The sequence below is a fragment of the Squalius cephalus genome (assembly GCF_949319135.1).
Source record: "Squalius cephalus genome assembly, chromosome: 5".
In the NCBI taxonomy this organism is placed as follows: Eukaryota; Metazoa; Chordata; class Actinopteri; order Cypriniformes; family Leuciscidae; genus Squalius; species Squalius cephalus.
In genome coordinates, this window is record NC_137126.1 from 42,845,430 (window position 1) to 42,862,854 (window position 17,425).

The 17,425-nt window shown below is 37.0% G+C and overlaps 1 protein-coding gene across 1 annotated transcript in view; it reads left to right on the forward strand.

Moving 5' to 3' along the window:
* Positions 1 to 17,425, forward strand: part of mxd1 (MAX dimerization protein 1) — a 28,419-nt gene that overhangs the window by 3,614 nt on the left and 7,380 nt on the right. The window contains exons 3-4 of the mRNA XM_079871022.1: positions 11,147 to 11,176; positions 17,114 to 17,228. Of these exons, the coding sequence (XP_079727148.1) occupies positions 11,147 to 11,176; positions 17,114 to 17,228 (145 nt within the window). The remainder of the gene's footprint in view (positions 1 to 11,146; positions 11,177 to 17,113; positions 17,229 to 17,425) is intronic.

Consider the following 17,425-nt stretch of genomic DNA (forward strand, 5'->3'; position numbering starts at 1 on the left):
CACATATATTTATAAATGTTGAAAACAGTTGGCTGCTTAATATTTTTGTGTAAACTGTGCTAAAAAAAAATCTGAATTCTTTGGTGAATAGAAAATTAAAAAGAACAGTTTTAACTTGAAATGTTTGGATATATAAATAGACAAATGCTAATATCATGCCATTTATTTCCATCTACATTTTTGGTCAAGATCTTTATTGACAATGCAAGAGTCCAGCTCTCTGTAAAGTCTACTTCAGCACATCCCAAAGACTTTCAATGGATTTAAAGGGGGGGTGAATTGCTGTTTCATGCATACTGAGTTTTTTACACTGTTAAAGAGTTGGATTCCCATGCTAAACATGGACAAAGTTTCAAAAGTTAAGTTGTACGTTTGAAGGAGTATTTTTGTTCCAAAAATACTCCTTCCGGTTTGTCACAAGTTTCGGAAAGTTTTTTTCGAGTATGGCTCTGTCTTACGTAAGATAGAGCGGAATTTCCTTATATGGGTCCTAAGGGCACTTCTCCGCGGCCGCGCGCGCACTCGCAGACCAGAGAGAGAAGAGAGCGAAAGCAGTATGTTACCTCAAAGCGCTCTGCTCGGCTTTAGGGAAGTCAATGTCACCAAAGAAGTGGGTTTTTGGTTGGCAGGGCAAGACAACCCTGCACAGATTCCCAAAGAACCCAGCGTTAAGGGAATAGTGGATGGAGTTTGTTTTTTCGAAGCATCAACGGAGGTTGTGCACGACTCTTTGTTCCCTGCATTTCGACGATGATTGTTTTATAAACAAAGCCCAGATCGACTTATTTGCAGATCGTCTAATGCTTAAGGATCGAGCAGTCACGGTGAGTAAACTACTTCAAATGTCTCTCTGTGTTGTTGTTAGATCAGTTAGCACAGCTATAGCACACCGCCCACACGGCCCGCCCCCAGCCGCTCGGTTTTTTCCGGAAAGACTCGGTACAGCCAATCTTTAACTTATAAATATAATAAAACTAAAGACGTTTTGGAGATATGAAGGATGCAATACTACTCTATAGGTACTCAAGATTAACAGGAGATTGAGTGAAAATGAGCATTTCACCCCCCCTTTAAGGTCTGGACTAAGAGGTGCCAATTCATGTGTGAAAATGATTCTTCATGATCCTCACAGCCATTCTTTGACAATTTGAGCCTTATGAATCTTGACATTGTTATCCTGGAATATGGCCATGATGTGTCTTCCTACATGGTGGTTTAAGAAGTGAAAAGCTACTCACTCCATCAGTTAGGGTTAGAAGAACTGTTTCCAAGCATATAACATGCTAGAAACATAATAATCACTGAATAATGATCACTATTTACTACACTGAAGTTTTTGGTGTGATTCACTAATATGTGGAGATTTTCTTTGCAGAATCATGGGTAATGTAGTTTTTCACCTGGAATTCTGCTGTTAAACACAAATTATAAAAAAAAAAAAAAGAAAGTAAATAATGCAGGTTGATGGCTTTAACAAAAGAACATACCATTGTTAAACAAGCTTGTTGCTTACAGTAGGTCTGTTTTTAATGGTTTATAAGTTTTTGTTCAAAATCATTTCCACTATATGGAAAATTAATGGGAATTTTACTTAAAGAACCTCACTGTTGCACTCTCTTTCTGTGGTGTTGCATTGATTAGCTCCGCCCACAGTGAAATGTCATTGATCCATATACACAACTGTATATGAAACATCAAATATGTTCTTATTGGCTAGGATGTGGTGTTAGATAAAGGTTTGCAGGGCAACTTTATTCTTACACTAAGGGGAGATATTTTAACTGTAGCTGATTGACAGCACATGTTGCTGTCATACTCTGCATACTGATTCACAGCTACAAGGTCCCTCTTAAGCAGGTCAGCAGAGGGTCATTAAAGCTGCTGCTTCTGAATCATGGAGATTAACCATTTTAGGAATATGACCTTTGATAAAAATCTAGTTATTGTGTGACCCTGCTGAAAACAGTCCCCAACTCTAATCTGTGTCTGGATGTTTATGTGGTTTGTAACTGGATATTAAGGCCTAACAAGGGTAGCACTGAGTTTGTAGCTATTTATATACAGCCTTATGGTGCGTACAGAGGAAGTCGTTGTTTAAATGTTGGTTTAGTTTATAAAGAAATCGTAGGAGCTGTCTTTTTAATGTAACAGGTCTCATGATGACATGCCATTGCGGAGTACAAGTGATCACCCAACGTTTGTTGCCATCACCTTATATTATAAGGGGTTAGAAAAATAAAATAAAATAAAAATTTTAAATAACTGTTTTCAATTTTTATATATTCTAAAATATAATTGATTCCTATGATGTCAAAGCTGAATTTTCAGCATCATTACCTTCAGAAATCATTCTAATATGCTGATTTGGTGCTCAAGACACACACACACACACACACACACACTGTTTTTGTGTAAACAGTGCTAATTGTTTTCCCCCAGAATTCTTTGGTGAATAGAAAATTAAAAAGAACAGTATTAATTTGAAATAGAAGTCTTGTTTAACATAAAAGTCTCCACTATAACTTTTGATTAATTTAATGCATCTTTGCTGAATAAAAGTATTGATTTCTTTCACACACAAAAAAATCTATAGTATGTAGAGTCACCATGAAATCAAAATGGACAATTCTTTTTTTTAAAGAATGCTGCAGTGTTTATTATAAATGATTCATCGGTGCATATCATTATTATTATTTTTAATTCACATGGCCTCATAATCATTAATCAAAAATGATAACCTCCCCTCCAAACAACATCTGTTCTCTTCATGACGTGTGTCTCTGCAGAGGGTGGGACTAATTATCCCAACTGACTTCCATTTAGTTGTCAACGCCCAACTTCCTATGATCCAGTAAATTCCCAAGGATGAAATCAAGTGCTGCCCAACATTTGTTCTCATCCCAGAAGCTGTTTCACTCGAATATACATCACAATAGGGAAGCAAAGACTATCGAAACTTTCATTTCATGCTGACTTTAACCATGTATATATACAAAATATGGCCAGTTTTTGTGGCCTGTATTTTGATGTACTCGTCATCATTGAGAGGGATGACAAAAAGGACTATTGCTAATATTCACCACAACATTTTCTTAGTATCAAAGCTGTAGTCCTGTTCTACTCTTTGGCACAGCAGTTTAAACAGAATATGGTACCATGATATGTTTCTTTTCCTTTAACTGCTATAGACAGGACAATATGTATTTAATATCTGGAAATTACATGTTGCAATATTTTATTTGCATATATCATATGCTATGGATGTTACATTTTTACATTTCTTTTAAAGTGCCCTGATTATGCTATATTAAAGGTTCCTAATGTTGTTTTAGAGGTCTCCTACAACAGGTTTACATGCATCAAGAGTCAAAAAACACTTTCATCTTTTCATAATATACATTGCACATCACCACATTTTTCAATGATTCTGAAAGAACTCATCCGAAGATTCAGTCTCTCTAAATCCCTCCTTTCCATTGGCCTATTCTGCTCTGATTGGCCAGATGGCCCAGTCTGTTGTGATTGGTCCACTGCTAGCTAAACGCTCATTACCATAACTGAATTTCAGCCCTGAATTTCAGCCCTCAGTCCTCAGCGATTGTACACACTGTAAAGACAGTAACGATGACGTTGATGAAACATTGTAAGAACTAGTTATTCAACCTGAACCTGTTTCTCAGTTTCTCAGTGAGACGCTACTCATTTTGAGGTACATTATGAGATGTTGCAACTGTAATTCCTCACCATCAGCATTAACAAGAGTATATCCATCAACAAACCGATCTGTATATTTCTAATATATTGCGGTGCACATGCGGGAACTGTATCAATAATGGTGCATACGTTGGCCGAGGACTAACGTGAAGGACTGTTGTAACATTAAAGTTTGCCAAACAAATGTTGCTCCATCCTTTATTTTTATTCAAAGTAGTAATAACGACAGTCAATCTGCATTAATAGACACAGTTTTAGGAAATAGACGCCCACAGCTGCTTAGCAGAAGTATTTCAGTAAGACAGTAATAACATTTAGCCAGTCAGCCGGAAAATTACACAATATAAAAAACAAAACTACATATTATGAAATTTAAACATCAATAATTATTCATACCTACAGGTTGTGATTCTGAGGAGCAAGCTGGTCCAAATAAACTGGGTTCTGACCCATCTTTCAAGAGCAAGCGTTTTGCGAATCCCACGTTGGAACTCCGAGATTTGAGAAGCAGTCGTCAGTATAATGACGTTTGAGGGCTGGTCAAGTTGTTCGCGGGCGGACAACGTACAACATAGACGGGCATTATGCAAACATATTGTCTAGAGACGTAGAACCGTAACGCAGTGGGATTCGAATTACGGATTACTCGTTTAGGCGGTTCAGAGACAATAACTTTATTGTGCACTTTCGACTTAACAACTTTGTAGAAAATTTACATTCATAAACAGCTCTATTATACACTGCATGAAAGGGAATATTAGGGGCCATAATAAGGGCACTTTGAGAATAGCAGGTGGTGGAAAGCAAGTGGGTGCAAAATGATCGTAATCTGGCTGCTGTGAACTTGAGCATGCATTTAAAAACAAATCTAACTACTATAGCAAGAAGTTTTAGTGCACCAAATGCATCAGAAATCATCCGCACAGCCTCAGAATATGCAAGTAACCTACATTCACTACACCAGCACTGGTGTTAATGCATCATGCATGAAGCGCTTTTGCTCTAGAGCACAACCGGTGTTTCTGCGCTGAATAAACTCCTCACATCTCTCCAACTGCACGCCTGACTCATTAGATGGCTCTCCCGTCCATTCACCGCTTGAAGGATGGAAAGTCGCTTTGAGTGTGCATTCGATGACAGAACTACTGAAAAGCATCTCTGGAATGCCATTTACGTTTGAGTGTGTGTTGTGTAAGACCTTTATTATATGTAGGTCAGGTGGATCTCCTACATAGTGGATCTCCCTTGCAAACCTGCCTTCCCCTCCAGCTTTCCGTGGTTGCGTTTCCTGATGTATCGTGGGGGAAGGGTGGCAGTGTGTGTCCCTGATCTGTGTACGTGTGAGAGTGGTGGGCTGGTTCCTCCTCTCCCCTCCCCCTCTTCTCTTCTCCTCGATCCCGGCAACCAGAGCAGCTTGAACACCCCCATTATATATATGACAGAGCTCCTCCTACCTCTCGCTTACGTTCAGATGGTATGTGGGCTAATGCACATAGCAGCAGCCGTGGGTTCTCCTCTTGTTCCTGTATGAATGTGTGCACTGGTGCCATATTTCAAGTCCTTTTTGTATTCACTATGCACTCTTTGCAGTGCGAATGCAGTGTTATGCCTTTAGGCCATCACATGGTGAACTGGATGTATATGCAGCTAATCAGACCAGATATGTTGTAAGAAACTGCTTGTCCTTTCATGTGTTGGAACAGGTGGTCTGGCAAGGACAGTAGTAACGAGGGGAGTCAACTTGGCGTTACACAGTGATACGGGCTGTTATGTCACTGGTATCTGTCGATCCCTCTCACTGACCCCACAAAATCCACCTCCCGAGCGAGATGCCAGCCGAGCAGTTCAGCTGATCTCTTCGCATGGGTGCGCTAATGTTAGGAAGCTTGTTTATAAATTCAAAGTGCAACTGTGGACCGTAGTCAGGGTAGATGCAGTGTTATTGTCCGTATATCCTTCACAGCTTTGTCAATTTAAATATGGTGTCTACCCAGACAAAGGCCATAAACAATAAATGTGATAAGAAGCGTTTTGAAGTTTTCTTTAATTCCTGGCACATATTGTATGATATTGGGCAGTCCCAGATGAAAGAAGTCCAATCGTGGCGATTTCTGTGGTCGTGGCTCCTAAAAGGTGGTTCTACGTCGTACGGTGAGAGAGGTTCAAAGACGGCAGTTTTTACACTGTCTTGCGACCAAAGATCACCTGCGATAATTCTCTCACAGTGTCAGAAATTTAACATGATCATCTCAGAGTGTTTTTGCTGCTACGACCTACTGACTAGCCATTAAAAATGCAACATGAAATGACGGATTGATCAACACGACATGGCGTTAAAACTTAAAACTACTTACCTCAAACTCCATTTCCAAAATCGGCATGCCAAGTTGGCCTTTTTTCTCGAGCCTTGACCGCATCCATATTCTCCTCTTTCACTTCCTTTTCTTTTCTTCAGCGCACAAAATGTGATTCATCTTGCTCTATTTGTTTACCACTAGCGCATGCTGTTGACATTTTATTCTTCTATACTAACTTACATCGGCCTACGATTCCATAGGTGTCAACCACGTACAGTCTACATACATGTCGTAGCCAAGTTTATTAGATCCATGTCATACAGTGTAATTTGTAATGATCTTATAGGATTGATAAAATCACACAGTCTGTTGCATAAGGGGTACAGTAATTGTGAGACTCTGACATGACATGTCTTCTGCTCCAACATTGGAGGTATTTTTAGAGTGAGGGTTACTGTAGAAGGGGTCATAAGGTCAGTTTGAAGGATGGATGAATGAGAGAGAGATGATACGATCCTTCTAAGCTCCCTTTTCGAGTCCCAGTACTTTTTGCAGGTTCTGGCGTTTACAGTGAACCCTGACCCATGCTCTAGTGCTCATGTAAGCTCTTGGACAGGTAGTATTCAATGGTGCAAGGTCCACCTTATACCAGTTCCAGTCCACTAATTTGATTTGGCAAGAGTGTTGAGTTGCTGATGAATAGAAATCCTGCCTTCAAATTTCCTGGGAAGGTTCGGTAACACTAGTTTAGGGTCCAATTCTCACTATTAACTAGTTGCCTATTTGCATGCATATTACTAGGGTATTGGCTGTTTAAAGGGATAGTTCACCCAAAAATGAAAATTCTGTCATCATTTACTCACCCTCAAGTTGTTTCAAACCTGTAAGAATTTCTTTTTTCTGCTGAACACAAAAGAAGATATTTTGAAAAACGTCTGTAACCAAACAGTTGATGGACCCCACTGACTTCCATAGTAGGAAAAAACAAGTAATAAAAACTCAGTGAGTGTTTTAGCGCAATTTTCTGACGTCATGGGATCACAACACTAAGAGATAGTAAATCTTTTTATGTTTTTTTTTTTTTTTTTTTTTGTGCGTTCCCGAGATTAGACCTTCCTTAACATAATGCCGAAAACCCGAAGTCTCTAGGTGGTCTGGTTGAGGAGGAGATAGAAGTGCAAGATTGGTGCGCACAGACAGAACAGAAATCATGAGTTAACAATCGCAATTTTGTCCGTAGGAAAATTGCGCTAAAAAACTATGGAAGTCAATGGGGTCCATCAACTGTTTGGTTACAGACGTTTTTCAAAATATCTTCTTTTGTGTTCAGCAGAAAAAAGAAATTCTTACAGGTTTGAAACAACTTGAGGGTGAGTAAATGATGACAGAATTTTCATTTTTGGGTGAACTATCCCTTTAATAGTACTTATACCATGGTCTGGGTGAATACTCGATTCTGATTGGCTGCAGGGTGTCCATTAAAAAGTGATAGAGAACACCTAGTAAAGGAGTTCTGGTGAAACTGACTGTTTACCGTTCGAAATTAGTAAATAAATGCGCTGGCTACATCAGCTGTGAGTAACCATAGCAACAGGCAGTCAAAGTATCTATACGGACTATAAATCAAGCGGACTATAAATATCTGCGGCGTAACCAGGGAAACCAAGTTATATTGTTTGTAAAAACTTTAGATTTCGATTGTAAAACTAATTAAAATATAAACTAATGTTTTAAAAATGTGTTATTTGGCAAGTGACCATGGTATAAGCGGGTTAATGCCTCGTCGGGCATTAAACCTTACTTATAAAGCACATATTAATGCCTTATTATGCAGGTAATAGTTGATAGTCAGAATTGGACCCTAATCTAAAGTGTGACTGAAAGTTCTTACTTTTCAGTTTGGAAATCGTTAGCATAATTATGATATGATTTGCAAGGTTTTTTGCAGGAATTTCTTACGTATATCATATTTATTTATTTTTTATTTCCACTACTGTTCTAAACTTTAGTACGGAAGCCCTGAACCGCAACGTAAAAAAAAAAAAAAAAATCTGTAAAAAAAAAAAAAAAAGTATGTGTAAAATTTTTTTTTTTTTTAAAGTATGTAAAATAAAATACAAATTATGTAAAAAAAAAAAAAAAAAGCTATCATTTCGAGATTAAAGTCGAAATGTTTCGAGAATAAAGTCTTCCGTAGAAGTCGTGTGTGTGTGTGCTTGCCGTTATTTCACATTGCCGCACAGGCATTCATGCGTGTGCGTGCGTGTGTGTGTGTGTGTGTAAATACATGCGCTTGTGAAGTCGAACTGCCGTCTATAATAGACACTGTACGTTCTGGATACATTTTAAGTGCATCATTCTGTATCCAATCATTTGGCCGGATCCCGTGATTTCCTCAAATATAATAACCACTGGTGGTTGAGGAAAGATTCCCTGAAATGATTGTAAAGCGCTTTTAAGTGTAGGCCTACAGTAGACATATGAAAGCGCTATATAAATGCCTCATTCATGCATTCATTCATTCATTCATAAAGCTGGATATCTTGATCCAGTCTGACAGTATATTTTATAAAGTCCTATAGCCTAATGTCATGTTGGTAGACCTGTAGAATATCCCTTTGTTGAAAGCCCAGATAAAAGTAAAAAGCTATTATTTTGTGTAGATCCAGTTTACACACACACACGCACACGCATGAATGCCTGTGCGGCAATGTGAAATAACGGCAAGCACACACACAACTTCTACGGAAGACTTTATTCTCGAAACATTTTGACTTTAATCTCGAAACATTTCGACTTTAATCTCGAAATGATAGCTGTTTTTTTTTTTTTTACATAATTATTTTTTTTTTTACATACTTTTTTTTTTTTTTTTACACATACTTTTTTTTTTTTTTTACATACTTTTTTTTTTTTACTGATTTTTTTTTTTTTTTTATGTTGCGGTTCAGGGCTTCCGTACTTTAGGGTCGGTAAGATTTTTCTTTTTTCTTTTTTTTAAAGAAATTGCTATTTTTATTCAGCAAGGGCACATTATAATTTATCAAAAGTGACTGACGAATTTTACAAGTTACAATGAAACAAGACTATTTCAAGTAAATGCTGTTCTTTTGAACTTTCTATTCATCAAATAATCCTGATGATAATAAGAAATGTCACCTGAGCACCAGATCAGTGTGGCTGCTGACATTTCAGCTTTCATCACAGAAATAAATTAATATTTTAAAATATATTCAAATAGAAAAGTCATTTTATTTCACAATATAACTGTGTTTACAGCATTTTTGCTCAAATAATTTCAGCCTTGGTGAGCATAAATGACTTAAACATTTTTTTTTTTAATCTTACCGACATCAAACTTTTGAACAAAAAGTGTATTTTTCTCTTTTCCACTTCCCAACGAAGAAGGAAGCTTTTTAGCAAGACAACAGTAAATTGAAAAGCAAGAGATCTGCATTTATTTGAAGTAAAGCTCAATTGTTGTTTTTTATCAATCTTGTGGTGCCATTTAGAATAATGGGAAATGTGTCATGTTTTCAACTAAAATCCAAATAACCTAAATTGTAGTCAACATTCACATTTTGAATGGAAAACAAGCTCCCAATGGCAGCTATGATGTTGTGGTGGAAATCATTTGCACTAATCTCATGAATTTGACCAGTTTGTCATGACTTTAAGGCAGCAAAAGCAAGATATTGGACTTGTTGTCTATTGAGCTCTTGTTTTTTCCTCATCTTTCTCTCCTCTGCTTTGCCTCTCTTTCACTTCTCTGTTGATCTAGAAATGGCCTCTGTGAAGCGAGCCTTCATTCACATGGTGTGTGAGGACTCTACCCCCCACTGCTGTCTTTTGTCTCAGGCTTGTGTTTCTAGTTACTGTTGCTAAGTGGGGCCAAGAGCCTCTATGTATTTTGCAAACGTAGCGAGAGAGAGAGACACACACAGAGGATGGAGTACATTTGTGATCAGCAATTAGCATTTTGGCAACTCCTGCATCCACTAAACAAGCCCAGGGGCCCTTAAAATCTTGGAGTTTGTTCCTATATAGCCTTTACACCACGTACACACACACACACACATACACACACACACACACACACACCAGTTCACCTTTGTACTGAACATTCAAATCAGCAGTGAGCACAGATCACTCTCTGTGTGCCTTTCAAACCTAAGAACATGGAGGTGATGTTGGAGCCGTAGCCTGTCGATTAGTTCGGAGTCCTCAAATACGAGGATACCCTTGTAAGGGGAGTCATTTTATTTTTATTTTATTTTTTAGAATTATTTATTTTTGAAAATATGTGATATCGGAGACATTCCCCCCCAATAAAAATGCAATAATTGGCTTATAAATTGTCCTTTTGTTAAATAACATTGACAAACTGTAAATTGTTTAAAAAAAAATTGTAAATTGTTTTAAATAAAAATATGTGCAAAATCTTTTCTTTGATAGTTGACAGTGTATATTATATATTCTTCTTATAGTATTATATACTTAAACATTTGATTTAATATTTGAATTTAGAATTTTTTTTTAAAACTAATTTAAAATTTGCTTTAATTTTCTGTTTCATATCCTCTCTCTCACTGCCTTGTTAAAGTAAAGTCTGAATATAAACATATTATAACAATTTTCTAGAGAAAAATGCTGATATGATGCTAGGGTGTTGTGGGTGGTTGCCTGGGCATTACTGCATGGTTGCTAGGGTGTTTTGTGTAGTTGCTAGGTGGTTCACATCAAAAGAGCCTTCTCTCAAGTCTCTATATCATTCCAGTCTGTTGGATTTTTTCACTCATTTTATAGTCCACCAGGCAAAAATTGTGAGTCTGATCATTTAGAAAAGTATTAATGCACCTCTCCTTTACAAACTGCATGATTTGAGGTATCATTCATGTCCGTAGCACAAACAATGTGGGGCACGTTTCTTTCTAAAGTTTAATATTAGGATTAGGGGTTTCAAGTATTCAATTTTCAAGTCAATTTAGCTCATTAGTTTGATTCCCAGTGAATGCATGAACTGATAAAATGCAATGCAAGTCGCTTTAGTTAAAAACGTCTGCCAAATGCATAAATGTTAATAAAAAAGACAAAGCACAGTGATTCCTAACATCTCCCCCTTTCTGTCTCTGCAGGTCTACACACAACGAGATGGAGAAGAACAGGTATGTCCATATAACCTTCATGTTATTGTCACAGTTGTTAATTCTTATCTGTAAGCTTGCAGGATTATACCTCATTACATCCTTACCGATTAGATTAAGATTAAACCTCTATAATTGAAAGCAAAACGACCAGGGAATGTGACCGAATGCCTCATTTCAGTCTTTTTGGAGCCGTTTCTTTCACGTGTGTCCACTAGCACCCAGATATTGCTCAGAGATAAGTATTAAGGTCAGTCAATCAGCTGATATATCCATTCAGCTTTGACCCTAGAGATAAACCCTCAATAAATGGGTGACCTGAAATTTTTAAAGCAAAAGATCTCGCTAATGAACCAGGCTTAACGTCTCCAGCGCGATGTGGTTTGGGTAACACGCGCACCGAGCTCTGAGCTCAGCTTGCCAAACGCCTTGAATAATACATGCCGTCAGGCTTAGCAATGAGCAAAACCAGGGTGTCTGGACTTTGACTTTACACTCCTAACAATGCACACAGCTTAAGTCACACTCCCCTCCCATTCTTGCCTAGGAAAGTGTGTCTCTTTCTGCATACATCAGATCAGACCAAAGCTCTGAGGTCACAGTGCTGCAGACAATTGATTCACTATTCATTTCTGAAGAGCAGCTTTCATCTACTGTTTAGAAATCCATAGAAGGAAAACGAGGCTCCCCACGTCTCTGCTTTTGTTTCACACTGGCTCAAAATGGAGTATGGGCTGATTTTCATAAAGCAACTCAAGTGGGAGTGCATTTGTGATGCAGATTTGAATAAATGGCCAGCATGTCTGATGTGAAACCAGCACAGCTGTGTTGTGATGATTCATGTGTCCGTGAACCTCTCTGGTTAAAAAAATATATAACAAGGGTAGGACTTTAGCTGAGCAGTTCGCGCATGTTATTTCGACATTAAGCCCTGGCACTTGTGCGGAATATGGCTCTTTCCTGATTCCATTCCCACTGTTTCTCTCTTACTTTTATTTTATTTCTCCCATCTAAGTACTAACCAGGCCCAACCCTGCAAGATCGGACGAGATCAGGGTGGTACGGCCGTAAGCTATTATGATTTTTTTTTTTTTTTTTTCATGTATGTATGAATTTATTACTATGAATTAATTTGTCATTACATAAAATCCAGTTTGTGATGCTGTAAATAAGCTGAATTAAATTACTTGGATGTTTAGATATGTTGTCTACAAGTAAAGAGTAACTAGAAGTAAAACTTATAAATGAAGACCACAATGTGCTACACTGTAAAAAAAAAAAAAAACTGTGGTTTCCAGAAATTTACCATACAAAAATACAGTAGCAACATTTTAGGTTTTACAGATTTAACTTAAATTTACAGTAAAAAACGTATTCATTAACTGATATAATGTTAATTTACCAACCTATTGACGTTCTAATATCTGTTTTGTACCTTTGTAATACACTAACAACCACCAAAAACAGGTGGGGATGAGAAAGTCAAATGATGAATCAAAGCTCATCACAAGCAGCTTTCCTACAAGCTGAGAAGGTAAATACTAATATATAGAAGGTGCACAGTGTTATTCACACGAACACTAAACACCATCATGGTAACACGACATATAAAAAACCCTAATGTGCATAACTGATTAAAAAAAATTAAGAAGAAACAGTTATTTCAATGAAAATACATCAAATGTAAAGTGTCATGCAGGGAATTCTGGGAATGTCAAATTATGTTTTTTCACTGTAAATTATACAATGACTTTGTTCTTTTTCACTTCCAAAAACTTTCAATTTAATGGTATTTTACCTTAATGTAACTAAATGTACGGTAAGATCTATTACAGTTATTTACCGTATATAGTACGGAATAAAATCACTATAATTTTTTACAGTGTATGAATATTTCTGGACAGCTTATGTTGTAACATAGTCAATTCGACTCCCAAGTCAGTACTGTGATTTGTTAGCAGATATATATTACTGTTCAAAATGAATACATTAATTCAGCAAGGGTGCATTAATATGATGAAAAGTGACAGTAAAGACATAATGTTACAAAAGATTGTTGTTTCAAATAAATGCTGTTCCTTTGTTCTTCATCTAAAAAATCCTGGGGAAAAAAATGTATCATGGTTTCCACAAAAATATTAAGGCAACACAACCATTTTCAACATTGAATTTAATAAGAAATGTTTCTTGAGCACCTAATCAGCATATTAAAAGTATTTCTGAAGATCATGTAATGGCAAAAAATTCAGCTTTTTAATCACAGGAATAAATTGCATTTTAAAATATATTCAAATAGAAAAGTTATTTTAAATTATAATAATATTTCACAGCATAACCATTTTTACTGTATTATTGATCAAATAAACATAGACTTGGGGAGCATAAAAGAAAGCATTAAAAAAAACAAAAACAATTTTTGACCACTATTGTACCAGATCAATTTCATGGGTTAGTGATATACGATTATATGATTTCCCTGAATATGAATTTGATTCCTTCTTAATTGAAAATAGATTTTTTTTTTGTGATGTTTTTACTTTTGTCACCCATGTTATTGTCCACCAAGTGAAAATCTCTAAATGTTTGTGAAAAGTTGAGCAAAAGTGAAGTTTTGTTTGCACCTGGCTCATAGTTTAGCATTGTGTCATTTGAATAAAAAAAAAAAGCTGTTGTGGAAGTTAAAATCTCACCTTAAATGCCCCTGTCTTATAAAATGTCACACACCTGTATCATGTAAAACTGTTACAGTCCCAGTGACCTCAATATCACACATGGCATGCATTTTCACCCTGCACCAGTTATGGGCTAAATGTCATACACACTCACCCTATAGGCAGAGCAAAAGTTTTTTTTATTGTTTAACACTGCAGGGTTGCCTAAGAGAATATGCAAACAATTGCTGTTAACAATGTTCTTTGGAGCCAATGTCAACAGGAGTCACAATAGCAGACACACACCATCTCAAACATAAGCACAGGTTAAATTTGCCTGCGAGGCAGTGTGTTTGTTCTCAAGATGGACATCGCATACCCGTGGCCTATTTGTCTTGAGAGAGAGTTTAAATCTGTAACCTGAGCTCCAGGCCACCACACATGCATTGGTACCGTTCTCTAGTGGGGTTAATACTATTACTGAGAGGTCAGAAGTCAAAGGCCGGGAGAGGATGGTGATTTATGCTAAAAGTCATATGGCTCGAGTAGATAGAGGCTGACCTGTTTAAAGGATCATGGTAGAACAGATATATGGTGTCCCACAGAACTTGGGTGGTCTTTTTTGTATAGGGACATAGCATGCTGTGACTGAGGACTGGGAATATCCTGTTCCATATACAAGAACGTTTAAAAGCTTGGGGTCGCTAAGATTTAAAAAGAAAATGCAGTATTTATTTGATCAAAAATGCAGCAAAACAGCAATATAGCTGAATTTTCAGCATAATTACTCCAGTCTTCAGTGTCACATGACCCTTCAGAAATCATTCTGATTCCCTTCAGAAATAGGCTGATTTGGTGCTCAATAAATGTTTCTTATTACCAATGTTGAAAACAGTTTTTGAAAACACTTAATATTTTTGTGAAATTTTCAGGATTCTTTGATTAACAGAAAATTCAAAGTTTAATGCTTCCATGCTAAATAAAAGTATTGATTTCTTAAAAAAAAAAAAAAAAAAAAAAAAATATATATATCTTAATGACCCTAAAATTTGAAACAGTAGTGTACGAAGAGAGAAAACGGTTGAGAAAGAGAAACAAAACTGCACGTATTGTGAAGTGACCCTGTGACAGCAACACCCATTGTGTGTAAATGGTGGACGGCACACAGAGTATTTAACAAACACCAAGGCCACTTAGGTTATGTCACCACTTTGGTGGCAAATTCTGAAGTTATGTAATAGTATTCCCGACCTTCGGACCACTTAACCTCGCACTGTATGCAAACATTACCCTTTGTCTGGGTGTGTTCTCCAGCGCATGTTTATGTGTATGCATGTTGCTGGAGAGGCAGGTGTACACACAACCTGTCCTTTGGCATTATGATATTGCTCTTATTTACCCTGTGTTTGCACATTCTTTTTAATAATTTGCATTAAACTGGTCTTGAACTGCAACATTTAAGAGAAACACAATTGGCCACTATTTCATATTAATGTTTTTACCAGATTTATTTTCTTTTTATTCAAATTATTTTTACATTTAGTTTTGAGATATGAATTTAATTTGAGTAAATTATAAAAAGCAAGTTATTTAGTTATTATTCATTATAATTAATAGTAAATTATTTTTGTAAATATTAGAAATATTAATAAGAAATTTTGCAGCAACAGTTGCAAAGCTTTTTTCACTGTATTATCATGTATTTTAGTGTGTATTTCTGTACAGCTGGAATTATCATTTTTTTTGTAGTTAGTTATGAATCTTGTTGCTACAAGGTTAGAATAGTATTTTAGGGTTTTTTTTCACAGTAATTTGTTTGTGACCACACAATTTGCGTGATCTTCTCAACATTTGCATATGGCAAAATGACACCTTTCATTTTACATCCTCATTTTCTATATTTAAATGATTACATGCTTAACTACAGTAGCTTAGAAAGAGCTGCCCACAGCCAACACGTACACACTTATCTGTTGGCAGAACACGCATTGCTAACATGCAGACATTCATACGCAGCCGCTGAGCAGCAGCAGTAAAATAGTTGGGTTGTGACCCACGCCTCCATACAAATACAGCAGGAAAGCAAAGCAGTCTGCAGTTTCTGGCAGGTTGTATAACAGGTCATGTGGCCACTGGCACCTATCATCACCACACCCCAGCAGCTGTGAATCCCTTTGGCACGCACAGGAGAGGAAGTTAGAGAAGCGTTTGGAGGAATGAACTTAATGATCCTTATTTAAATAACAGGTTTATTTGTTGGATTCGTACCATTAAATGTGAATGACAGAATAATAATGTATTGATGTTATATTCATTGGCTTATTTACTGGCATCTTAGGCATTTCACATTATTAAAGAGGACCTATTATGCACTTTTTTTACTTGAATAGACTTGGGTCTACTTGAATAGGTTTGCATGCTTCAATGTTCAAAAAACACATTCATTTTCACATATTTTACATTGTTGCAGCACCTCTCTTCCCAGTCTGTCAATAACGCTCTGTTTAGTTCCGGTCTCTATGAAGCCCCTCCTTCAGAAAAGCACAATGTGCTCTGATTGGTCGGCTGGACCAAGTGTGTTTTGATTGGTCAAGCGTTGCAGAATTGTCTTGTCCATTACCATAACTGCGAGTTTGAACACGCTACAAACGCAACTCAACCAGGCCTCGCAACCACCACCCCACCCCCCCTTTTTTTTGTCCATATGCCTTGGGCAGGAATTATTTAAATGAAGAATATTGTGACGTGAACATTCCTGGAAGAAAACTCATGACTGCAATCGAGGCGTTTCAGGGAGTTCAGAAACAGTGCTTTCTGATATAGAGAATAACTCCCTTTGTAGTGAACATTGTGCTTTGCAGATCTTTTTGATACTTAAACAGCAACATTACACACTAAACAAAGTTGAAAATGCATTAAAAAGCATAATAGTTCATCCAACATTTTTTCCCCAAATCTGTATGACGTTTTCTTCTGTGTAACAGATTTTTTGAAGAATTAGTTTGTGCTTGTTTTTTGCCCCCATGCAGTTATAATGAACAGGAACTAAAGCTTTCCAGCTTCAAAAATGACATAGAAGTATGATAAAACTAGTCGGTATGAATCATGCACTATATTCCTAGTATTTTGAATTCTTACTATACTATTATGTGAGAAACAAACTGAAAGGTGTTAACTTTGCAGATCGCAGTCACATTCTTCCTATTTTTATGATTCATGTTGTTGCTACTGCTTATTGAATGTATTATAGTTGCACTGCTTTTATGACTAACTCTCTTTCTCTCTTTTCCTCACGCCAACCACCCAGGAGGGCACATTTAAGACTGTGTTTGGAACGCTTGAAATCCCTCGTGCCCTTAGGACCAGACTCAAACAGGCACACAACCCTCAGCCTACTTATGAGGGCTAAGGAACACATCAAGGTATGTGCCAACGTCCCCTTGGCAATTCATATTGTTCATGAAAGCAAAAGACGATTCTCAGAAGACCAAAATGCAATGATCTGATATTAAAGCAGCAAGTCACAAGAGGCACTGAGATTTTACCACAGTTAAGTGGTGTTGTTGTTAGGCATGACCCTGAAGTGCTTAAAACGTCCTGTGAGCTTTAACCCCCAAAG